This window comes from Chelonoidis abingdonii, chromosome 11, assembly GCF_003597395.2.
Source record: "Chelonoidis abingdonii isolate Lonesome George chromosome 11, CheloAbing_2.0, whole genome shotgun sequence".
Lineage (NCBI taxonomy): Eukaryota > Metazoa > Chordata > Testudines > Testudinidae > Chelonoidis > Chelonoidis abingdonii.
In genome coordinates, this window is record NC_133779.1 from 42,832,352 (window position 1) to 42,857,554 (window position 25,203).

The following is a 25,203-nucleotide window of genomic DNA, read 5'->3' on the forward strand; positions in this document are numbered from 1 at the left end:
TGCAATCATCCAGGCCCTTCGCACCTCAAGACATGGCTGTTCCTCAGAACTCCCTCAGATACCAGCGCTGGGGAAGATGAAGTGCAGCACCATAATCGGTGCTGGCTCCCTGCATGTTTCCAAGTGCAATTCCAGGTGGTGTGTTTAGAGTATAAATTCTAAAGTACTAAGCCACTCAGGACCTGATTTCATGGGGGCTGGCTCTGCCAATGGGATGTAAAGAGGGGGACGCTGCTAGCAAGGGTTATCCCCATATTCTGGAGTCTCCCCTCACCCCCAGCTCACTTCCAGAGCCCAGATTAGTTAAGTTTTCCAGCACCTGTATTTGGGTGGAGAGTCTGGGCCATGTAACAACTGAGAGCAATTCTGGCATTTGGGGTGGATTTCAGAGTCTGCTAGAGCAGACATTGCTCTGTATCTTAACACGCTAGCAGGCAGGCAGCCAGAGCACAGCATGGCAGCTTATCACTTGCATTGTTTATACATAATCAAATACAATTACTGCAAGTCAGAACAGGAGAGTGCCATGAGTCCCCTGGGTCCTTTTGCCTTTGTCCAAGAGGATGTCTAGGAAGGGCTTTTATTTCTATCACTAACATCTGGGTGCTTTTAAATGTATTTCAGCTAACATCATAATGATTTATTGCAGCCGGTGGGCAGTTTCCTATGAAAGCCACTGAGAATTCTAATACCCCGGTGAATTGTGATATTCATGTGGCATCAAATCAACATTCAAAACACCAAAAGAAGATTTCTTAAACAAACTAGAAAGGCTAAGACTTCAGCCTTCCTACCAGCTCATAACTTAGGCACATATTTAACAGCCACAGTAGTTCAGTGACTAGCAGTAGTTTATTCCTAACACTATTTATTCATGAAATCATTCACCGATCTCAGCACGTACCCAGACCACTGCAGGGAGGGAAGGGCTGAACATCACCCTGAGAGTTGGATTTGAAAGGCAAAGAAAGAAAAGCCATAAAAACATGTTGCCCAAAGATGAAGAAAAAAAACAAGAACAGCTTTGTTAGTCCAAAGGTTAACTCTGCAAGTGGAGTATTCTGCTGATCACCCAAGAAGGAAGCTCATACTAAGCACAGGGCTACAACAAGCAACCAAAGGAAGACAAGAGCTAAATCACAAGCTATTTCAAAGGAATTCCTCCCATGGATACCTTTTACAGGTTATTAGCATGAGGACTCTCCCCCTCACAGTTCCCCTGGACAGCAAATAGACAAATAATTATGTGTTGGAATGCTCCGATCTTCCCCATTATAATAGCATATCCTGGGTTTGCCTCTCATTATTAAGTAGTATTAGATCACCTGGGACGCATGTCATTTACTGTACTGGGCTTCAATTCTGCAGTTTGAGCTGGGCAGGCAAACCCTTCCATCCACGCATAGCCCCACTGGAACCCTACCCAGGCATTGGGTTCTGCCCATGCAGTTCAGGCTGCAGGGTCAGGGTTGCCATTTATTATATCCTTGAACTGTAACTTCAATTGTTTCGCAATAAGCAGTTGAGATTTACATCTATATTGTTTCCATAGCTTTCTGTGCACTAAAATCCCTACAGAAATCCCTGCACCAGGCTAACAAATGAGATTCATGCTGAGGACACCGATTTGTAGTGCTGTCCATCACCATGGAACACACTCCCAGAGGGTAAGAGTGGGCACATTTCTGTGTCAGGGTGGCTGGTAAGTTCGTGCAAAAAAGAAACCAGACAAACTAGAACAACAGGGCAGGGTGGGCTGCCTTGCATTTCTGGAGCAACATCATGCAAAACAGAATTTCCACAGCTGGGTTTCCATGAACTCCTGCAGCCAGTCCTCCCTTGAAGCTACAGCGATACACCCTATGGGCAGACCTGTGCTCCATGTTACTCCTGCAGGAGGAGAGTGCATAGCTCCAGCCAGTCATTACCAAGAAGACAGACAGTCCAGGGGACTTTCATCATCATGGCAAATTCCAAAGGGATGTGGTCTCCTTGAAGATTGAGCACCATGCACATCGCACTCTGGCTAGCTCTTTAAATGAGGTGTGGCTATATTCAGTTTACGACCATCACTGGCAATTTGATTGTGCCACCAAAGTTTCTGGCACCCACACGATTGCCGGCTGTGTCACAGCATTCCTTGGTACACACACTTTGAAATTCATTGGTCTTCCATTCTAATATGTCCATACCAAGAAAGCTACTGAACCAGTGGTGATGGAGGCAGTTGGTGGGCTCTGCTTCAAACAGTCTCAGTTCTGATCTTGTCCTGACACTTGATATGGAGGAGGTGAGTCCAGGGAATGTAGGAATATGCAAATTCAACTTCCCAGCTGCCACTACCTGCTATCTCCCCATGTTAGAGCAAGTGTGTATAGTGCACACTTACTCACATACCATCTATGGACAGGCTGAATGAAAGAAGCTCTCACCTCTGGCTCCCCAAGACGCCCATAATTCACTTCATATAGCACAATTAGCCCATTCGGCTCCTTTGGCTCCTGCCACTTCAAATGAACAGCATTTTTTTCGACCAGCTCATGGGTAACTGGACCAACAATGTCATCAGCCTTTGCTAAAACCAACAGATTTTTTACAAAGTTATGTTTAGAAAAAGCTTCTCTTAAGTTCTAAAATATTTTACAAAATGCAAACCTGGCCCAGCCCAATATGTCAGCCTTTCCCACCTAACCAATGAACAGGGATATTTATTAGCAATAGATACAGCCCAGTTCATCAGCATGAGCTTCCCAAGGCATTTTCTGAAATGCAGCTAACACATCAAGAAAACAGCCATTTAAAAATATTAAATTCCCCTGAAGCAAAGCTGAGTAAAGGCAACTCACCTTCTGGCATGGTTCTGGCACTAACATATGCTGCGACACTGCACCGGGATTCTTGGGCATCATGATTACAAGCATGGAGCTCAATCCGATACCCCGTAAAATGCCGCAGACCTGAGATAACCAAGGACTCCTTAGACTTAACTCTCTCAAAAGGTTTCTGTTCCTCTACATTTTCAGGTGCTATTGCAGAGGAGGTATTCAATGAAGATGGGATGGTGGGTACCACCACAGTGGCATTAGCCACCCTGCCAAGATCTCTTCGTTTTCGTGATGGCCTGCAGAACAATACATTTAAGAAATTATTCACCATATTTAGCTCAAACATATTTATCTGGGAGTTCAGAGTTCATCTGGAAACTCAAATGCAAGTAGAGTGCACTTGGAATGCAGCACAAACTAAAGCATTCAGAACTTTTTGTTCTAACAACCCTGTCTCAATATCTTTGCAGAAATGTTTCCTTTTAGTGGTGCCTGCGCTCTTGATCTACCTCTGTTTCATAACTGTAGATAGAAATAATAAAAGCTAAGGCCAAAGTCTGCAATGACTCAAGCTCTCCCAATTCAGCACAGCTGAACATGACAATGATGTTGCTAATCTCTGGGTTCTGCAGAGGTAGGATGCTGCCTTAACAAGACTTCAATTCTCAAGACTTCGCCCGCATTTACTGTAGCTTTGGCCAAATGGGATCATGTCCTAAGCCCTGAGTTTGAGCATATCGGATGCTGCACATACTCCAGGCATCCTAAATCTGCATTTAAATCTCATAAGACTGGTTTCATGGCTCACTGGAGTGTGCGTCCACTACTCTGAGCCCTACAGTTTCTGTTTTGTACATGAAGAGAATTTTCACCCTTTCACGTCAACCAGGTCTTCAATATTCTTTAAAATGTTGAAAAGAAGAAAGTTAAACAAAGATCCTAATACTGCCAGACTCACATCGCACACATTAGTAACATTCAATAGTGGTTAACTGAAGTTTTTCTTTCAAATTATTGTACATTAGTTAGCAGATTTACTTCAACTTCTTGCTGTTGTGACTATCAAGTTGTCAGACATGAGTTTGACAGTCCCCCATACTGTAAAAGAGAGCTGCTAGTTAACTTCAAAACCAGAAAAGGGGACATTTTTGTTTCACTAGAATTCACTACCAAGCACCAGCCTGATTTCCATTTTTTTTCCTCCAAATTATGTTAAATCAAAACAGTTACACTCAGCGTTTGAAATCTGTGATCACATTTGCAACTAGGAATTTCAGGCTGGGAACTCTGAGCGAATTGGGGGATCTAAGTTATGACAGGATCAATGTTAGTTGCATGAAGGGAATCCATGTTCCCTGTTTCCCTCGAAGAAAGTTTTCCACCACTCTCTTACCAGACAGCTTAAAATCCAAATCACATGTTCAAAGGAACAATTGTGATCTTTGCTATTAAAGTGAGTCATCTGAAAGGAACCAGCACTATGAACATCTCCAGAGTTTACAAATGCAACAAGCCGTTGAAGCAAATCTTTGCTGCTGAATTGAACTTTCCACTGCCACCCTCAGAGTATCAAGCACATGATTGGCTAACTAAAATTGCAGCAGGTGATTGCGTGGGTCTGGTTTTTACCTAGAGTCCTCAGTTCCATTCCCTGATGTTATTTTTCTGAAAAAAACAAATGCAACCACTTTGAAAGCAGATGTAAAATGTCCTTGAATTAAACATTATGTTTTGCACAGTAATACAGACAAATTTCCTGGCAAGAGAGAATGCGACACCAAATGGTAGGCTCAACACAGCACATTTTCAGCTTTAGATGTCTATTCCTGTAATTACTAATTAACTCCAGACAAACCATTTTTAAGTTGTTGTTCTCCTAACTTGCGTGTTGCTCTGAACTGTGCCCTCTAACAATGAGGCGGAGTTCAAAGATGCAATACTAGGTCACAATAAAAACCAGATCCCCTCCCACCCAGCCCAAGGAATCTTTATGGGGAACTAGAATCTTGTTTACATGTTACAATGTAGCTCTTCCCCACTGTTTACAAAGTCTTGACTCAGCAGTTTCCCAAGTCCAAGATTATTTTTGTTTTTCACAAGTACAACAGTAAATCTCCCTGATGAGAGCTGGGCTATTCGGCACTCTCCTCTAACAGAGCTGTGAATGGAAAAATACAGAAAACTCTCAAAATGCTAGAGAATAAGGAAAAGCTTCTGAAGCTGCAAACTCAAGGCCTTTTATTGTACTAGATCGGGGTAGTCAATAGGTGGACCACAGGACAAATCGGACCGCAAGATGCTTTTGAACAGACCCCAAAGTCTTTTTATTTACTTATTATAATTATTTTTTTTTATTTTCTCTGGAGTCTGAATCTTGACTATATCTTGACCAATAAATTTGGATCTTGACAAAAAATAATTAACTAATCCTTCCTAGATTTAAAGCTAAATCCTCTCTGCTCTCCTCACTGTCATTCCAGCCTCTCTTTTCAATACAACCTAAGGTTATTCAGATGGCTTCAGTGGTTAGCTATGTGAAATACCCAGGTCTGGTCTCCATTCCCAGATTTCCTTGTCCCCCAGAGAGGCTGGGTCTAGCAGCGCTGTGAGAGAGTGCCCAGTCCCAGAGGAGGGGAAACACCTGGGAACACCCACCAGGGATAGCCCTGGCTGAATCAGACGCATTAGTGGCTCAGTAGCAGCTATATAGTCCTTTCTCAGGGGTGAGCCTTCAGGAGGAGGGGGCATTTGAGCCTTGCTCTATTTTTTTCGATGCAATACTCCCCACCCCCATTCGAGCTCTCACGTTCCAATTGCTTTGGAAGCCTCCTCCTTATTGTTGCTCATCCCTGTGTGAAACTCTTTCCAGACAAGAGCAAACAATGTGATAAAGAAGAAACAAAACGTCAGCTTGTGACCACCACTTTGTTCAGCTGCAAGAGGAAGTCACGAACCTCGCAACTGGGGTGCAAAGTTCCCTACTGATGGCTAGGAAGGGGGCTATGGGAAGACAGTGCCTTAAGAAATCCCTAGCCTATTCGATCAATGCAAAAGGAAGTTAGTCTACAAGTTCTACGCAAGTCCCACCCCACCCCCCCACTCAGCCCGCCTTGCAGTTGGCTAGGGAGCAGCCCTGGTGACACTCCTTCCCAGCCCGAGTTCTGAGCGTGGGTCAGACACAAAAAAAGAGAGAAGCAGTGGGATTCAGGCTGGCTGGGTGTATCTGTGGCAGGGCACAGCTTCGGGAACAGACATTGCCTGGGGAACAGGTTTCCTGTAACAAACAAACAGGGAAGGGGGAAGGAGGAGGAAAAAAGCTGAAAGGAAACAAGGAGAGCCAACAGGGAGGGAATCAGTGGGGAGATTGGCCCCTCTTTATTACCTCTACCACCTTTTGCTTACAACCCCACACAATTTCACAAGTCTCTTGCTAGTCTCCTACAGGGGCCTGGTCTTCCTTTTCATGATCAAGCAGGCTCTGCTTTCAAGTAGGGGTCTCTGCAATTGGCAGTTAGCGGCAGCAGAAATGAGATATAGAATTAAATATATATCCTATTCTGCTGCCAGACCCTGGATAAGTTGCCCTGGAGCAGACTAGCAGGCAAGAAACAGCAGCAAAACAACCTCTAATTCACTTTGCCACTCATCACAAAAGGCAACCTAGCAGGAAGACTACATGTCAGGAGGATTGTGTGTCTGCTGCTGGCTTATGACAGTGAAGGGGCCCTGTATTAGTAGATTAATTAATGTAACAGGGCTGGAGGCTTCTTCCTTAGCAGGCTGACAAGGTGGTGTCTTGGTTATTGGTTTCTTCTTAGAATACATACCCCAGAAACTGGCCTGAGAAGCATCCTGGGCTGGCTGCACAATAAAATTAAAAATCACATTATAAGAACTGTTTGCCTAGATTAAGAGGATATTGCCTATGTGATAATGGCTTGTATCCTCTCTGCCTGCTGAGTACACAGAGTCCTGGGCAATCCCACCATAGCTCTACATTTCACACTGAAACCTGCTCATCTCCACAGCACAAGCACCAAGAAAATAGAAAGGAAAGGGACTTTCCATGTGCCAATGGCAGGCATCACTCACTCAGGCTCAGAGACAGGAATGCTGTTTAGTACTGCACTTTTAAAAAAAAGCGTTCATAGTCATAGCTAGGCCTTTGTCAGGCAGCTGCAAATAAATATTTTCTGGTTAAGTGCAACCAGCAGAGAACAGGTTTGATGCCTGAAACTCATTATGATAGTTTAGAGAGAAAATTACTACCAACCCCAACTTGATTCCCATAGCGCATTCTCTGTAACTCATATGAAGTGCGAACACATTCAACGTCACTTAATGTGACACAGTGTGTGCCATTCAAAACAGGCATTTACCACCCACAGCAGTTACATTCCTCATGGTATTGCAGGTATTTCCCATGCTAAGTACACGGAAGACCGCAAATACCGCAGTAAAAGACAAGGTTGTGGCATGGTAAAACTTTCCTTTTTCTTCCTTTATTTTTAAGTGGCTATTGCGCAAAAGCTGCAGAAAAGTTTCAGGCAGAAGAAATGGTCATTTCTGGCATCACACAAGTTTAAATAAGCTTCCAGGTTTTTAATAATTCACTGAGATTTCTCAGTTTATGAGGTCAGGGTGAGGAGAATGCCAAGATCATGCAGCAAACTGGGGTTTCCCAAAACCGAGGTAAAATCAGTTGTTTGAGTTCTAGTTTCACCAGTCTCAGCCACATATCCATCCAGATTTTGCTCTAGACAGCCCTGTAGATATCTTTGTCTGACACAGTACCCTGGAGAGACTGGCAACATGACCAAACCCTCTCTTTAGTCTTCGGTTTGACTTTGTCAATCTATATTTCCCCACCCTAAGCCAACTAAACGTAGCAGCAGTGGCAGAGTTTGTTACCTGGGGACAAACACCACATTGTGGAGATAGTTCTCAAACATTTTGCGGAAGGCAGACTCTTCCTGCTCCTTCTGTATTTGAGAGTCAGTTTTTGGACAGGAACAACATTCTCCACTGATGTCCTCATTTTCACTTTGATTATATTTATGAGGGTCTTCAGATTCAAAAGGGGGAGACCAAGTCCTCGAAGGCAATTTTAGTCCTATTGAGAAAAGAATTCTTAGATCACACACACCACCTTGCAAAAGTCATTAGCTGATTGGCACAGCAGTTTAAGTCACATAGATTAAAAAAATCAGAACTATTTCCAGATTATTCCTTGAAGGTCACTGAGCTGACATTCCTTTTGGCTTGTCTTTTCCCCACACGGAGCCTTGAAATCCAGATGCAGCATCCTGGCTGGCAACTTTTCACATATATACCAGCAGCAGTGAACCATCCTGCCACGGATGTGCCAGTCAAATGAATTTCTGAACACTAAATCAGCTCAGCTTAGCCATGTTGGGCCAGCATACAACATATCTGATGCCCTCCTCAGCCCTGAAAGGGGTGTACGTATTGGCAGATCAGAGGTTACAAGTAGGATCCTAGGTGAGGTAGAGTTCACCACTTCAGTGGATGTTTATGACACACGCAGCAAGACAGCAGGGCATTATTCACTGGTGACATGTTTAAGGGCTGCCTACACTGGCTTTCAAACATGGCATACTCTTGGCTGTAGCCAAAAGGATCTTCAAACATGACTTTGCCAGCTGGGGTGGGTAAAGCATATAACCTGTAACTAGGGGCTGCTGGATTCATGAAACATTCAGATAGCCAGTTCTCTCACATCTTGGGTCTAGAAGTCTCTAGTCTGCAGCTGTGAAACAGCCTTTGGCTCCAATCTGTGCTTGAAGTGTCATGACACTTGGAAAGACACCAGTAAATCTCTTTAGCCCCAAGACAGATCTAGAAGCCACGGAGAGGGTTACATTTCAGATTAATCTGACCACAGGTCTCCAGAAGCTCAACAATATTTTCATCTCACTCTAATTAGCTTTGATAAAACTGGTTACCCAGATTAAGAGAAGCAAGAGCAGAAGGCAGATCCCAGAAGGCTTAAAACATCTGATTTTACTGCATTCACACCAACCAACCAGCCAGCCAGCCATTCCTCACGATCTCTGATAGCGGATCTGGCAATAGCGACCAGGTTAATGTAAAAGACAGTGGGAGAACACAGCCTTAAAAGCTCTGGCTACATCACTGTGTGCTCCAAAAGCATCATCCACTAACACACCACGATCCTGTATCCCACCCACCTCCCACATGACAGAGAAAGAAACCCCATAGCTAGTATGAGACTAAGATCCCAGAAGCCTGAATGTTAAACCCAGGATGGACAAAAAGGGCACCTACCCTTCAGGCAGTAGTCGAGTTCAAAAAGCTCACTGTCCTCCAGCTGCTGTTGCCAGAACACCAAGTAGTGTGTGATGTTCCCATTTGGCTCAGAGGGCGGCTTCCACTTCAGAATGATCTGGGACGAAGAGTTGGAAACCGATATTGGATCTAATGGGACTGAGGGAACTGAAGGGAGAAAGACACAGAGGTCACTCAGATCACTGTACCAAAAGAGACAGAGATTACGAGGCAAGAACTGTTGTGACGCTTTGGGATTCAACCCAGAACAGGGAGGGATTTTGTCACTGCCTGCCCTGCACCTCTGGGCGCCATTTGTGCTATGCTGCCCTGGCTCACAGCCCCAACACCAACAGCCAGCCTACAACCAAGCAGGTCACGCCTTGGCTTCCACCACCCAGTTACTTTCTTCATAATGATCCCAACACCCTCCCAGCCCTGAATTTCCCCCAAACCGTCTGTCCTGTGACCATCTACAGGGGTCCCAGAATTGAGAGTTACTGTGTTACCCCTCTCAGCCAGCCCCACCTTAGAGACGGGAGGATCAGAGCCACCCTGCCCTCCCCACAGGACTCCTGGCTGTGCTAGTACCAGTCTCACCTATTCTCTGGTACAGGCTATTGACTTTTTTCACTAAACGGGGGCCCTCTCACTGCCCCCTGAATGAAGCATACACAAACTGACCCAGGTCCTGATCTCATTGTTGATCACCACCACCACTACCACCACCACAATAAGGGATGGGAAAAAAACCCCTCTTACTCTGGGTCTTCCAATGCACCTGATGTCACCTTCTCTTCTCTGGACAGAGACAATCTTCATATTTTGTGTGTTTTGCACAGTGAAAACACACATTGCCAGCACTTAAGTAAGTGAACTGGATAAATTCATGGAGGTTAAGTTCATTAATGGCTATTAGCCAGGATGGGTAAGGAATGGTATCCCTAGCCTCTGTTTGTCAGAGGGTGGAGATGGATGGCAGGAGATCACTTGATCATTACCTGTTAGGTTCACTCCCCCTGGGGCACCTGGCATTGGCCACTGTCGGTAGACAGAATACGGGGCTAGATGGACCTTTGGTCTGACACAGTATGGCCATTCTTATGTTCTTAATTATGGGGATTCAATTCAGATCTCTCCCCAGTGAAGGGTCAATTCCCTGGTATATTATTTCCTTGAAGTCTTCCAACCAGGTCTCAGAACATTAAGACTTGCCTTTCTCCAACATTACTTGGTTTGTCCTGATTCAACAGTTTGCTTTACCAGACAAAAACAGAAATTAAGGGAGAAATGTCCTGCACAGAAAAAAATTCAGGCTTCCCCCATCCCAGATTCAGTGGTACCTGACGACACTGCAGCAGGGTTACACCAGCACGTGAACACGCTCATGCACAAAGAATGAACAAGGAGCCTGCATGCATTATATTTGGGCACACTGCGCCAGTGGAGAGACCAAGAACTGTTCAGGCAAGGAGTTTAGTGGGCATGTTTTTCCTTGCCATATGCAAGGGGACAGTACTCACCAGTAGCATTGGTCTGGACATAGATAATTTCGCTCTTTGCACCATATGTCCTTCGTTCGTCCGAGAAGGTGACCAGCGTCTTAACGAACACAGCGTACTGAGTCCATGGCTTCAATCCCCGCAGGAGCCACCCTGGCTGGGCCTGAGCTTTCGGCTCATTTGACCGTGGGGGAGGGTCAACATCAACCACTGTCCAACTATTTGATCCACAGGCATCTTGTCCATCAAACTCTGTCACATTCTGGTATGGACTTTTTCAAGGGAAAGAGAAGGACAAAGGCCTCACGTTAACAGAATCCAAACGGCAGGTTTTTAGGAAATAATCACAACAAATATGAAACAAAGACCATGATAATCCTTTATCTCATGATTGGCAAGAGTTTTACAAACAGAGCATCACAACATCTGGGCTGGGGGAAGGTATCATCGGTTGGATGAACTGAGGCACTGAGAGATGAAGGGAGTCTTTCTGTCCAGGAAGTCTGGTGGGAACCCTGTAATCTTGACATCCAGCTGTATGATGATGATTTGTGGGACCATTAGTCACTGCTCCACAGACACAGGACTTACCAAGCCAGAGCAAACCACTGGTCTGCAGAACACTATTCTCACTACAGCAGCCACCCAGGAAGTTGCAAATAAAGGAAAATGCAACAACCTCAAACGAACCCACCGAGCCCATGGTACAATGGCCCAGCAGTGAGTGGGGTTGGATAGGGGGAATGGGGATTATTTCTTCCTAACGGCCTTGAAGCAGGAGGCAGCCAGAAACCAAAGCTTCTCCACAAACAAAAATGGAGGAATTCTACTCTTGTTTCAATATTTGGAGACCGGCCTTTGCCCTTCTGTTCATACAGCCTGTCCCAAATGACACCCTACTCAACCTGCCGCCCTGCTAAGGAAAGCCAGGGATTTACAGCTGGTTTAGGAGAATGGAATGAAATGGCAATCAGACAAAGGTGGCTGTAACTTGATCTGTTATAAGGAAGCTCAGAACAGCTGCTTGAGTCACCCCATGGGGAAAGAACAGTTCTCACCAGGATCGAAACTAGTTCTTATAGACTCATAGGTCAGAAGGGACCAATATGATCATCTAGTCTGACCTCCTCACAAGGCAGGCCACAAAACCCTACCCATACACATTTATAACAACCCCTAACCCATGACTGAGTTATTGAAATCCTCAGAATTGTGATATGAAGACCTCAAGCTGCAGAGAATCCACCAGCAAGCGACCCATGCCCCACGCTGCAGAGGAAGGCGAAAAATCTCCAGGGCCTCTGCCAATCCGCCCTGGAGGAAAATTCCTTCCCGACCCCAAATATGGCGATCAGCTAAACCCTGAGCATGTGGGCAAGACTCACCAGCCAGCACCCAAGAAAGAATTCTCTGCAGTAACTCAGTTCCCATCCCATCCAACATCCCCTCACAGACCATATGAGCAACTTATCTGCCGATAATCCAAGACATATGCCCAAATTAAACATCCCACATAAACATCCCCCCATATACTTATCAAGCTTAATCTTAAAGCCAGATATATTTTGCCCCACTACTCCCCGATTGCGAAGGCCGTCCGAACTTCACTCCCCTAATAGTAGATAACCTTCGCTAATTCAGCGTAAACTTCCTACTATCCAGTTTGGTACCCTGTCGTCCCGTGCCTACATTAGTACTAAATTAAATAATTCCTCTCCCTCCCTAACGTAATCCCCCTGATAGATGTAATAGAGCAAGCAATCACCCCGGAGGCCTCCTTGGCCAGAACAAGCCAAGCCGTTGAGTCTCCTTCAAAGGCGAGATGTTCCATTCTCGGATCAATCCTAGTGAGCCCGATCATCCTAGTAGCCGTCGTCTCTGAACCTGTTCCAGTTTGAATTCATCCTTCTTAAACATGGACACCAGAACTGCACACAATATTCCAGGTGGGGTCTCACCAGCGCCGTATATAACGGCACTAACACCTCCTTCTCCTTGCTGGAAATACCTCGCCTGATGCATCCTAAAACCGCATTTGCTTTTTTAACAGCCATATCACATTGGCGGCTCATAGTCATCCTGCTATCAACCAATACCCCAAGGTCCTTCTCCTCCTCCGTCGCTTCCAACTGATGCGTCCCCAACGTATATCTAAAATTCTTATTATTAATCCCTAAGTGCATGACCTTGCACTTTTCACTATTATATTCATCCTATTACTATTACTCCAGTTTACAAGGTGGTCCAGATCTTCCTGAATAGTATCCCGGTCCTTCTCCGTGTTAGCAATACCCCCAGCTTCGTGTCATCCGCAAACTTTATTAGCACATTCCCGCTCTTTGTGCCAAGGTCAGTAACAAAAAGGTTAAATAAGATCGGTCCCAAAAACCGATCCTTGAGGGACTCCACTAGTAACCTCCTTCCAGCCTGACAGTTCACCCTTCAGTACGACCCGCTGGAGTCTCCCCTTTAACCAGTTCCTTATCCACCTTACAACTTTCATATTCATCCCCATCTTTTCCAATTTAACTAACAGTTCCCCATGCGGAACCGTGTCAAACGCCTTACTGAAATCGAGGTAAATTAGATCTACCGCATTTCCTTTGTCTAAGTAATCCGTCACCTTCTCAAAGAAGGAGATCAGGTTGGTTTGGCACGATCTACCTTTAGTAAATCCATGTTGCAATTCGTCCCAATTACCATTGACCTCTCATGTCCTTAACTACTTTCTCCCTTAAAATTTTTTCCAAGACCTTACACACTACAGACGTCAAGCTAACAGGCCTATAATTACCCGGATCACTTTTATTCCCTTTCTTAAAAATAGGAACTACGTTAGCAATTCTCCAGTCGTACGGTACAACCCCCGAGTTTACCGATTGCTTAAAAATTCTCGCTAACGGGCTCGCAATTTCACGCGCCAGTTCCTTTAATATCCTCGGATGGAGATTGTCCGGGCCCTCCGATTTTGTCCCATTAAGCTGTTCAAGTTTGGCCTCTACCTCAGATGCGGTAATATCCACCTCCATATCCACATTCCCGTTATCATCCCTCCATCATCCCTAAACTCCTCACTAGTCTTATTAAAGACCGAGGCAAAATACTTATTTAGATATTGGGCCATGCCTAGGTTATCCTTAACCTCCGTTCCATCCTCAGTGTATAGCGGCCCCACTTCTTCTTTCTTTGTTTTCTTCTTATTTATGTGGCTGTAGAACCTTTTTACTATTGGTTTGATTCCCTTTGCAAGGTCCAGTTCTACGCGCTTTTAGCCTTCCTCACTTTATCCCTACATGTTCTGACCTCACTAAGGTAGCTTCCCTTGCTAATCCCGCCTTTCTTCCACTCCCTGTAAGCTTTCTGCTTTTTCCTAATCCCCTCTCTGAGTTGCTTGCTCATCCAGCTTGGCCTACAACTCCTGCCCATGGTTTTTTTTCCCCTTTCTTGGGATGCAGGCTTCCGACAGTTTCCGCAGCTGCGACTTAAAGTAATTCCAGGCCTCCTCCGCATTTAAATCCACAAGTTCCTCCGTCCAATCCACTTCCCTAACTAATTTCCTTAACTCTTTAAAATTAGCCCTCGAGAAGTCGAAAAACCCTAATCCCAGATCTACGTTTGTTTATCCTTCCATCTAATTTGAATTGAATCAGCTCATGATCACTCGAACCAAGGTTGTCCCTACCACCATTTCTTCTACGAGGTCCTCACTGCTCACCAAAACCAAATCTAAAATGGCATCCCCTCTCGTAGGTACTTCAACTACTTGATGAAGAAATCCATCCGCTATCACATCCAGAAAAAATCTGACCCCTATTATTCTTGCAAGCACTCGTCCTCCTCCAGTCTATATCCGGAAGTTGAAGTCTCCCATAATCACACATTTCCCCTTGTGTTTACTTCATTAAAGACATTAAAGAGGTCTCTATCCATATCCAAATCAGATCCCGGCGGTCTGTAGCACACCCCAAGCACTATCTCAGGGAAGCTCTAGTAGCTTTTTTACCCAGCGTGATTTTTACCCAGACAGACTCCGTCTTATCCATTCCATCACTTCTTATTTCATTACAGTTCACCTCATCATTGATGTACAAGGCTACTCCACCACCTTTGCCTTTCTTCCTGTCTTTCTAAACAGCACATAGCCTTCAATACCCGTACTCCAGTCATGAGTACTATTCCACCAGGTTTCTGTTATCCCTATAATATCCGGTTTCACTTCCTGCACCAGTAGCTCCAGTTCCTCCATCTTGTTCCGTGTGTGTCTGCAGTCTGCCTCGTGACCCATACTCTCCTTGCATCTCTTACCTATATAGTCTGTTGCCACGTGCAGCCTGGTAAATAACAGGCCTGCATTTTCTTTTGCCCCTGCGAATACGTGGCAATCTACACTCGGGTCAATTCTTCGGTCCACAAGGGTATCCCCTCTCACTTCGTTTACTTCCCTCTCCAGGTTAAATTCCGGCGTGGAGATCTCCTGAACATCTCCCAACCATCTCCCCCAACTTCCTAGTTTAAAGCTCTCTTAATGAGGTCGGCGATCCTCCATCCTAGAAGTCTATTTTCCTCCTTACTTAGATGAAGTCCATCCCGAGCGAACAGTTGTCTGTCCGTAAACGCTTCCCAATGACCGTACATCCCAAAGCTCTCCTTATCACTAGCTTGTCACTAGCTGCATTGCCCACACCTGAGAAAACAACACAGCAGCACTCAAGGAGTCCAAAGATGCTCAGGAATCTCAGAGACTTCTCACATCTGGGCTGGTTTTTTTTTTAAAAACTGAATTCAGGGGCATGGGGCTCTACAACCGTTCCAGACATGACAGACTGATATTCCTCCACCCATAGTAGAATCTAATCCCAAGGAGCGAGCAGGAGATGGACCAAGGCAGAGGTAGTCCCTACAGAATATCTGGCACATAGGGAAGGAAATATTCATCGTCTGGGACTTAAGGAGGAAGTCACCCTCCTTGGGAAGCACAGAGTCATATTGGCCAATCCTGCCTTCTTATCAGCTAAACTGAAGCTGTCAAATTTTACTGTTTAAATAACTTTTTTTTTTAATTAAGTCTTATAGAGCTCTCTCCTGCTCACCAGGATACAGGGAAATGCTCCTTTCCAGAAGTTTAGTTGTCTCCAGTCAAAGGGTCCAGGAATACCATTCCTTAAAATGCATTTTAGCTCCTGAAGCAAGCTGCAGCTCATGAGCTGTGCAAGAGCTCCCTACCATGGGACAGCTCAGAGCTCTGAGTTCACGAAAGGGGTGCAGTTGCCTGGGAAGGGATTTTGTGAAATCTTTATTTTACCGCTGGTGTCATCAATTCACTTAGCTTTCTGCCTATTGACAAGGGCTTTGATTTGAGCCCACGGACCAATGAATGCCTCCCACATCTCACAGAAATTCTGGGTGTATGGGGTGAGCTATAATTCAGGCCAATTGCAGTCAGCCTCAGCAGAGCCAGTTTGATATCCTTGATTTTTTTAAAATGGCTCTAGTCTGAAAGGGAACAGAAATACCCCACTCCTCAGTGCAAATGGAGAGGTGACAAAATCTACAGCTTCTGTAATAAGTGCTGAATTGAATGAGCTTCAATTATGATTTTTAAGTTATTCTTTAGAGTATTTTTGCTGTACCCGACACAGCTAACGCAGGGATCATAATTAGTACCTGTGAAGCAGAAAAGTGACACTGGAAATTTACATGAAATGGTCAGACGTTTACAAGAATTAAACAGTGGTAACAGTGATTGGTCTGAAATCTGCTCGTTGAGGTCAGAAATAGTTTGTGGAAGTACTTTGAGCTACTAGGGGACTGCATGGTTTGGGGTCATCTGAGTTGGCATCTCCCCAGAGTACAGACTTCTCTACTTACGCTTCCTTGTAAAAAAGCATAAATCCTAGGAGATCACGGAAGTCAGGAGGCCAGTATGGCTCCCACTTTAGTAGGATCTTATCATGAGATGTTCTGATAGATGAAAACTTCAGCAATTCATTTTCACCTGAAGCAAAAGACAAAGGATATTGCTTTTTACTTTATTTTAAAACTGAAGCGGTTTCTTTTAAGTTTCTGTTTTCCATAAACACATTTTAGAACCAAAGCTCTGGGAAATGCTTAGAGCTGGGAAGAACTGTATATTTTAGATTACAGTTGTAAAAATGGTAGGACTGTGAACAATCCAATGGACTTATTGATTGGTTTGCTCAACATATACAGTATACAGGTTCTCTGTTCAGTGAGATGTCTGTGGTCAGATCTACCTACTAGTACTCACTTAAACAGTGCAGATAACTTGGGTCAGAAACAACTGACACTCTTGTAAAAATTCTTATAAAAGAAACTGTACTTACATGAGCTGGTGTTGAGAATAAAAAGCATTAAAGCAAGAACTGGGGAAAGACTTTTTGCTTAACATTGCATCAGTGATACAGCATATGCTTGCCATGGTGACACACCTAGCTACTACTGTGGAGACAAAAATGAGCCAGGCTGAGCAGCAGAGAAATGGAGGAAAAAGCAAAGCTGAACAAACTTTAACAAGCCAAATCTAGTGAAGAATCAGATGTTTACAAGTGCACTGTCTACAGAATGGAGACCCAGGAGAACCCAGTGTCAATTATTTAAAGCGAAAAAGAAATAAAAGCTGCCTCAACCTTAGACAGAAATCCAAAGCCTAAATGGGTTAAAATTCATGCCAGTCTGCAGATACAAGACCAATGAAATGGTTTGTGAAGCTGCTCTAGCTTCTGCCCCCACTGTGATGAAACGCCCAGTCCTGCCAGAGAAGAGCAGGTTGCCATTGCAGAGAAGAACATGAACGACAGAAGCCACTGCAAGGCAAGAAGGCTTACAGTCTATTATTTCGAAAGGACCCAGGTAGGATAAACTGTGAAGCATTGATTGGATTTGCCATTAGCTGCACAAGGGAGGAAGGCTGTTAAGTTTGCTGGTGTTTACTCCAGAAAAAATAATGGATTTTTTTTTTAATAAAGAGGATGCTGCCAATTTGAAAACTAGACTTGAATCAAACAAAAAGCCAAACACATCATGCCTGCCCCAAACTACCCATTGTTGAAGAGGAGCCCACCAGAGGTAGCACTGGGAGGGAGGACAAACTGGACAGCCTGCCTGGCAGCTTTGCACCAAACCTAACCAAACCAAGAGCCCCAGATCCAGTCTCTCACTTCCTGGGCCAGCAGAGGCAGGGCCCTCTGGCTCTGGGAAAAGCCCATTGCTGCTCTTTGGCTGGAGAGGGGATAGGAATCCTGCAGAGGCAGCACCCTCAGATCCAGCTCACTCTGCCTCACCTAACGCTGCAGTGGGTCTGAGAGGCTTGACTGGCATCCGCTGGGCCCTGATCAACCTTGGGAAAGCTTGAGTGGCATCTTTGGCTGGGAACAGGGTGAGATGCTGGCTCTGAGCACTCAGGCTAAGGCCTGGGAACGCTGCTAGAGGCAAAGCTGCCCCCTCTGTATTCCTTAGCTTTGTTGATATGGGACCTTCCTTATTATTACTTGAAAGGAAACTGCCAGCCTTTAAAAATAAGTCACATTTCTGCTTGAAAATTTTCTCCAACGGTTGTCACAGCAACAGCTCCAGATGAACCGAGCAGAAATACACTCTCCTTTTCAATTTATTTTGCAGCATACAGTTCATTGTCACCACTTCCCATCGCACAGAGAAAGGAGATAATTAAACACGTGCACAGCAGCAGGGCCCAGATGCCTCAGTCAGGACAGAGGCTGTGCAAAGACAGAAGGCTGACCAGACCCTGCCTGAAGAGCTCCCAGTCAAACGGTGAGAGGGGGAAGGGCACCACAAAATGTTTTTGGGAAAAACTGTATAATCACGTAAGCTGGCAGGGGGCCTCCAGGGCAGAGATCAGACCTGAAACTACTTTTAACTTGTGGCAACTTGACAGTGTCCCTTCAGCTAGCTTACAGAGTAACTGATATGCCTGGGCTTTACACAGAGAGCACCAGGACAGTCCCTGCCCTGAGAAGTTCACAAGACAGACAAAGAGGTTAGCAAGGGGGTGCATACGGCACAGATCTCTTCACATTATGAAGCTTCCTTACAAGAGGCTTGGTCGCCATTTGTCTTCAGGGCTATGTCATTCCTCTCCTGACGTCCCTTAGTCCCAGAGATCTCCTCCATCTTGTGGATTTCTGACAAGCACAGTTTGGGGTTATAATGAAAGAAGAGCTTTCCCCTTGCTATGCTGAGGTTGTGTTTGCTCCAGTCCCAGAGTTGGCGCAGGTTCTGATTGTCGAGGGCATAGAAGGAATAATTCCTGTGAGAAGAGAGAGAATGGATGAGGATGGGTTTTCTCATGCACTAATCCAGACATAACATGAAAGTTCCCCACACAGAACCCATAAACACAGGCTGCAACTATGGGCAGACAGCAATTAAATACACGTATAAAAATAATTTGCTAACATTCTCCAGATGATTTACATTGGTCTCCAATATGTAATAACAGACTGAAGCATCTTATATAAAAACTCACCCAGCTTCTAACGTCTCCCCTTTAATCAGATGTAGCTTACGAAAAAAAGAGAGAGAAACCAAGGCATAGGAGCGGCGAATTTTTAGGTAACCTGAGATTTCTTCAATCAAGCCAAGATTCGCTTCAAGCTCAGCTGCTATGTTATCTGGGGAGAAGGAAACAATAGGTTTAGGCTCTCTGATACCATGGTGATGAGCACTGTACCAGATCCCATATTTCTCTGTATAAATGGATACTGTTCTAAGAGATCTGCTCTGGGAATTATTCTGAAGCAGTTCCATGGCCTGTGTTATACAAGAGGGGCAGTCTAGATGATCACAGTGATCCCTTCAACCTATGAAACTTAACTTACGTTTCAATAACTAACTACATAGAGGGATTAATTCCTGAATCACTGTGGGGCTGAAGCACTCTTTCTGCACACAAATTCTCAGCATTCAAAGCATTTAAAAGCCCTGCAGAGATCTTAGGCTCAATGGACATTGCTTCATTGTCTTTTTTGACATTCATTTCTCTCTCCCCACTGTCATGCTTTTCCACATTCTGCGAGTTCTCCCTGATGCAGCTCATAAGATGCAGAGCTTACTTCCTCCACGGATGTTTATGACTAAACTTCCATTAATGATGGTGCAGCCACGAAGCTCCTGTGCAGATGTCACTGAATCAATTATCTTCTCTTTGCTGTAGTCACAAACCTTTGGACAGGGCCCTGCACATGGAGAACAGTGCAGGCTGAAAAACAAGAGAGTGCAGAAGATACATAAGAGATGTTTTTGCATAGCATAAACTGGGGCTTCTCTATCAGAATTCATACATGCAGGGTAACCAATTGAAAACGCAACAGTATCTTGACAATATGCTGAGTGACTCACTTGCATCACACACAATATCTGGCTCTAAACAGCCTCACACAACACTTGAATATTCCTAAAAATCACTTTTTTCTTCATTGAAGTCCCAGCACCGGAATACAAGACACTGTGACAGAGGACAATTTCTCCTCTCCAGTCTGTGAATCAAAACCAGAATGAGAGATCTGATAAAGAAAGAATCATCTGATGGTCTAAGCAGCTTTGATTTAATTCAACAATGAATCATAGGATTGGAAGGGACCTTGAGAGGTCATCTAATCTAGTCCCCTGCACTCATCTCAGGATTAAGTATTATCTAGAGCAGTGGTTCTCAAAGCCGGTCTGCCGCTTATTCAGGGAAAGCCCCTGGCAGGCTGGGCCAGTTTGTTTATCTGCCGCGTCTCCAGGTTCGGCCGACTGCAGCTCCCACTGGCCGCGGTTTGTCACTCTAGGCCAACGGGGGCTGCGGGAAGGGCAGCCAGCACATCACTCGGCCTGAGCCACTTCCCGCAGCCCTCTTTGGCCTGGAGCGGTGAATGGCGGCCAGCAGGAGCTGCAATCGGCCAAACCTGCAGACGCGGCAGGTAAAGAAACTGACCTGGCCCATCAGGGACTTTCCCTGCACAAGTGGCAGATCGGCTTTGAGAATGACTGGTCTAAACATTTTTTATTTTAATTCAACAGTGAATCATAGGACTAGAAGAGACCTTGAGAGGTCATCTAATCCAGTCCCCAGCACTCATCTCAGGATTAAGTATTATCTAGAGAATCTCTGACAAGAGTTTGTCTAACCTGCTCTTAAAAATCTCCAATGATGGAGATTCCATTACCTCCATCAATTTATTCCAGTGCTTAGCTACCCGGACAGTTCGGAAGTTTTTCCTAATGTCCAACCTAAACTACCCCTACTGCAATTTAAGACTATTGCTTCTTGTCCTATGCAATTTAAGCCCATAATTAACCAGCCAACCTCCCAGAGAAATCCGAATGAGAGAACTCATAGCACTGAACTGTTCCTCTACTAAGACGGAATTCCTATGGTGATAAAAGAAAGAAGACAGCTACTTCTCTTCTCACCTAGGCATGTCCGCATGCTGTGCTCCGACTCAAATGGTATTTATTGGGAAAAAAAATTGTAAAGATCTTCGAGAACCAACAGCTCTCTGTTCTTTCTTGCTAATATGCCAGATCCTGAACTTTTTAAGCCCATGGCTTTTCAAAGTCATTCACATGAAGAGGAAAATGATTCTTTGTGAGGACAAGATTGTAGCTCCTGCTCTTAGGGTTAATTAATGCTATTTGTAACAAAGCCAGGCCCATCCTTCATCTTAAAGTAGTTAACCAAACAGATAATTCATGAACACGATGCAGGACCTTTCCTAGGATTTCTCTATCAACAGCTGGAAGGCAGTACACAGAACTATATTTAAAAATGAGAAACAGATTTATATTGATGTGTTTTGGACACAGGAGACATTTTTTTAAATGGCAGTAAAAAGATAAGCTGTTCTTGCAGTTATGACACCAACACCGACTTCCAGTATAATTCAGAGGAAGACTGTCATCTCCTCTAGGAAAAAGACCAGGACATTGTGAGCAAGTACCAGCGATAGAAAGACTGGTGTGAGCAGGGACGGGCAAGAGGAGGACACAAGCAATGCAGAGCCCACTTTTGGGACTGTTGGTTCATATGTTTGAAATACAAAACAGGAAATAGACTAAAAAAATCCAGCCATAGCAAATTCCCTGATTTGTTAATCAAGGAGCAAATGTTCATGAACACAAAACTACAGATATTCACAGGAAATCTGATTCATCACAGTATGTAATTTTATTGTGGGAGAAACAAGGTTTTCTGCGATCAACAGCATTTAACTATGTACACTATTTTATTCTTTTGTCCTTAAAGTCCTGAGAATTGTCAGAAAGACTGTATTCCAGGGGTCGGCAACCTTTTGGAAGTGGTGGACTGAGTCTTCAGTTATTCACTCTAATTAAAGATTTCGCGTGCCAGTAATACATTTTAACATTTTTAGAAGGTCTCTTTCTACGAGTGTATAATATATAACTAAACTATTGTTGTATGTAAAGTAAATAAGGTTTTTAAAATGTTTAAGAAGCTTCATTTAAAACTAAATTAAAATGCAAAGTCCCCTAGACCAGGTGCCAGGACCTGGGCAGTGTGAGTGCCACTGAAAATCAGCTTGCGTGCCGCAGGTTGCCTACCCCTGCTGTGTCCTCTCTTCTGCACATGCAATAGTTGTTTGTTACATTTTCCCTTTATCATAGTATGATGGTTTTGCCTACAATGCCATATGGCCCATCCACAATGGCTATTAGCATATGTCTGTAACAGCTGGAGATGGGCAATTAAATGAGGAGGCTTTAAGTTACTACAGAGAACTCTTTCCCAGGTGTCTGGGGGGTTGGTCTCAGGGTCTAACTGACTGCCATATTTGGGGTTGGGAAAGAATTTTGCCCCAGATCAAATTGGCAGAGACCCTAGGATTTTTTGCCTTCGTTTACAGCATGGGGCATGGGCCAGTTGCTGGTCTGAAGTACAACAAATGGTGGATTCTGTGACCTGCAATGTACTGCAGGAGGTCAGACTAGCTGATCATGATGGTCCCTTCTGGCCTTAAAGTCTATGAGCCAATAAGACGCAACACTGGAGTTGTTCCTCTATCAAGGAATAGAATACAAAACTCTATGATACAGCAAGTGTGTGTCTCTAAATAAGTGTGATACACAACTGACAACACAAGCAACAACATGGACATCACTTACTTGCTGGAGTTCATGATGTATCCCGATGGGCACTCATGAACACACTCATTGTTGTGAATAACATGGCACCCAGATTCCCTGGCATTTTTACACTTGTTGTGCAGCTCCTGGCAGAAGCTGAAGGTCACGCAACGCCACCCCTCGAAGCGGTAGTACTTGGCTGGGCAGGTCTCCACACACTTGCCATCAAGGTAAAAGTTACGGCAAGCCACACACTTCTCAGGATTGTTGGGCTCCGAGCAGTTGCCCAGGCATTCGCTGTGACAGCACTGACCATCAGAGGTGCAGCCTTGTGACTTACAATCAGGTGGACAAACTGCAAAGACAAAAATGAAAAACACCTGAGCACTTGTTGAGAGCCTGTTGATATAAGGCCCCAAAGTCCCTTTGCTGCACAGCATCATCCCCCCAGCTTTGCAACTTCAGGCTTGTCTATGTGGTGGGGTAACGTACACTACAGGAGTGTGATTTCTAATGCACATTAATTGGAACATGTAAACTCTTTTCTGTGCACTACTAGCTCCCGCGAGTGTCAAACTATGTTAAAGCACAGTAGGGAAGTTCTAGTGAACGCTGCAGGGTCTGCACATACCAGTTAGTGCACAACATGTTTGTTTGCTTTAGAAATCACATGCCTGTAATGCACGCTGCTCTTCAGTGAAGACAAGCTCTTAGCTTCCGTAGCGACACCCCCCGTTCAGAAGCTGAACTGGATGTCTGATTACCTCCACTTGCCAGTTCCAAATACCAGGTTTTCACCCATGCTGCTACATGGAGGTGGCATCTTCTACCTCTGGACATCCACTCTGACAACTCATTGGTCCTATTTAAATACAGGTTCAAAGAAGATTTTTCTAGTCTTAATCTCAGTTTTATTTTTCTAGAACATGTTCTACATACAGCACATTGGGGCTCACAAGAAGTGCTTTTCTGACTTTGCAAAATCAAATCCCAGGTGGTAATGGATAATGAATGATAAAAAGCCTCATACAGCAAGATCTTTCAGACCTTGGGATAACCAATTAGACTGAGCAGATTCCAGTTCCTTAGTCCACTAAACTAAACAGAGCTCCTCACAACTCACTCAAAAGGAAGCTCCTAATGATGATGCAGCAAAGAATTTATTTGCAATGATCCTTTAATTTAATCCTTGGCATTAGCTGGATATTCTCAATGGTCTCTTAGCTTTATGCTAATCTGTCATGATCTTTGCTGGGGAAGAAGAAGAGGGGAAACTGACAGGCCTGAGGTCCTAGAAGAAGGGCACTCATTATAAATGCTTCAACACTCCTCCCCAAAGAATGCAAGAAGAAGGGAACCCACAAGTGTTACTGCTTGTGGTTTTCATGGTTTGTTTTTTTAATTATCCACTACTCAGAGCTTCACAATACTCTTTAACGAGTGGTTTGGGGTTTTGTACCAGAAACCACACGGCAGTATTGCCTGGAGCAAATACCATAACTAAAGCTGAGTGACAAACTGCAGGGCCAGTGCTAAAGGAAACTACCTTTCTGCCACTTCCCTCATTGTTTGCGTAGGACTTTCAGGCTTAGTCCTACTATTAATGTTAGATTGAGGAGTAAATCAAATGCAATTACTTCATTCAAAACACAGCCAATGAACTTCAGTTCAGAATGTTATAATGAAAGTCTGAAAACAACTAACAGAGTGAGCATAATAAGTCAAATATAAACAGCTTTGATCCAGTGTGGCAAATAAAACAACAGGAGGCAAGATTTAAGGACAGGGACACAGCATGGGTGGGAGTAGAGTTAACTGTAGGATAACAAATGCCATTTGGACTATAACTGTATTGCCAAGCATTCATTCAGAACATGATCCTATTCTCACTGGAGTCAATGGACTTTTTGCCCACGGGAAATGAGCTCTGGGCCTTTGGTTTGAGGGTGCATTTGGTGGCATCTGTAGAACTGATTCTCACAGCCACGCTCTAAGGCCTTGGCTACTCTTGGAGGTCTGCTGTGCTGGGAGATACAGCTGTCTTCGTACAGCTGTGTAGGGAAAGCGCTGGAGTGTGGCCACACTGACAGCTACCAGCGCTGCAGTGTGGCCACATCTGCAGCGCTGTTGGGAGTGGTGCATTATGGGCAGCTATCCCACAGAACACCTCGTCCCGTTTTGGCGCTGTGGGTTGTGGGAAGGGGACGAAGGGGTGCGGGTCATTCTGCTTCCTATCCCAACGCCCTGTGATGTATCGCTTTACATCCCAGCAGTCCTTGTTTTTCCGTCCACGTTTGGCGCCATTGTGACTCTCCCAACGGTTTCTGTGCAGCGCGATTTCTGTGGGAAATGGAGCCCGAACTGCTGAGGAGTATGCTGACAAGTCTCGCCAGCACATCATGTTTGGCAGTTGAGCTATTCCTTAAGCTCCAAAGTGATGAGGAGTCCGACGATGATTGCGA

General features: G+C 44.7%; 1 protein-coding gene across 2 annotated transcripts in view; it reads right to left on the reverse strand.

Annotated features, from left to right (window-relative positions):
* Positions 1 to 25,203, reverse strand: part of INSR (insulin receptor) — a 123,085-nt gene that overhangs the window by 14,165 nt on the left and 83,717 nt on the right. The window contains exons 3-13 of one of the 2 annotated variants that reach the window (XM_075070976.1): positions 22,781 to 23,096; positions 19,729 to 19,874; positions 19,143 to 19,287; positions 18,709 to 18,923; positions 16,505 to 16,631; positions 10,658 to 10,908; positions 9,135 to 9,302; positions 7,737 to 7,938; positions 4,455 to 4,490; positions 2,847 to 3,121; positions 2,433 to 2,575 (exon numbers count right to left, since the gene is read on the reverse strand). In XM_075070976.1, coding sequence (XP_074927077.1) covers positions 2,433 to 2,575; positions 2,847 to 3,121; positions 4,455 to 4,490; positions 7,737 to 7,938; positions 9,135 to 9,302; positions 10,658 to 10,908; positions 16,505 to 16,631; positions 18,709 to 18,923; positions 19,143 to 19,287; positions 19,729 to 19,874; positions 22,781 to 23,096 — 2,024 coding nt within the window. The remainder of the gene's footprint in view (positions 1 to 2,432; positions 2,576 to 2,846; positions 3,122 to 4,454; positions 4,491 to 7,736; positions 7,939 to 9,134; positions 9,303 to 10,657; positions 10,909 to 16,504; positions 16,632 to 18,708; positions 18,924 to 19,142; positions 19,288 to 19,728; positions 19,875 to 22,780; positions 23,097 to 25,203) is intronic. The other variant, XM_032782860.2, reaches the window with a different exon arrangement.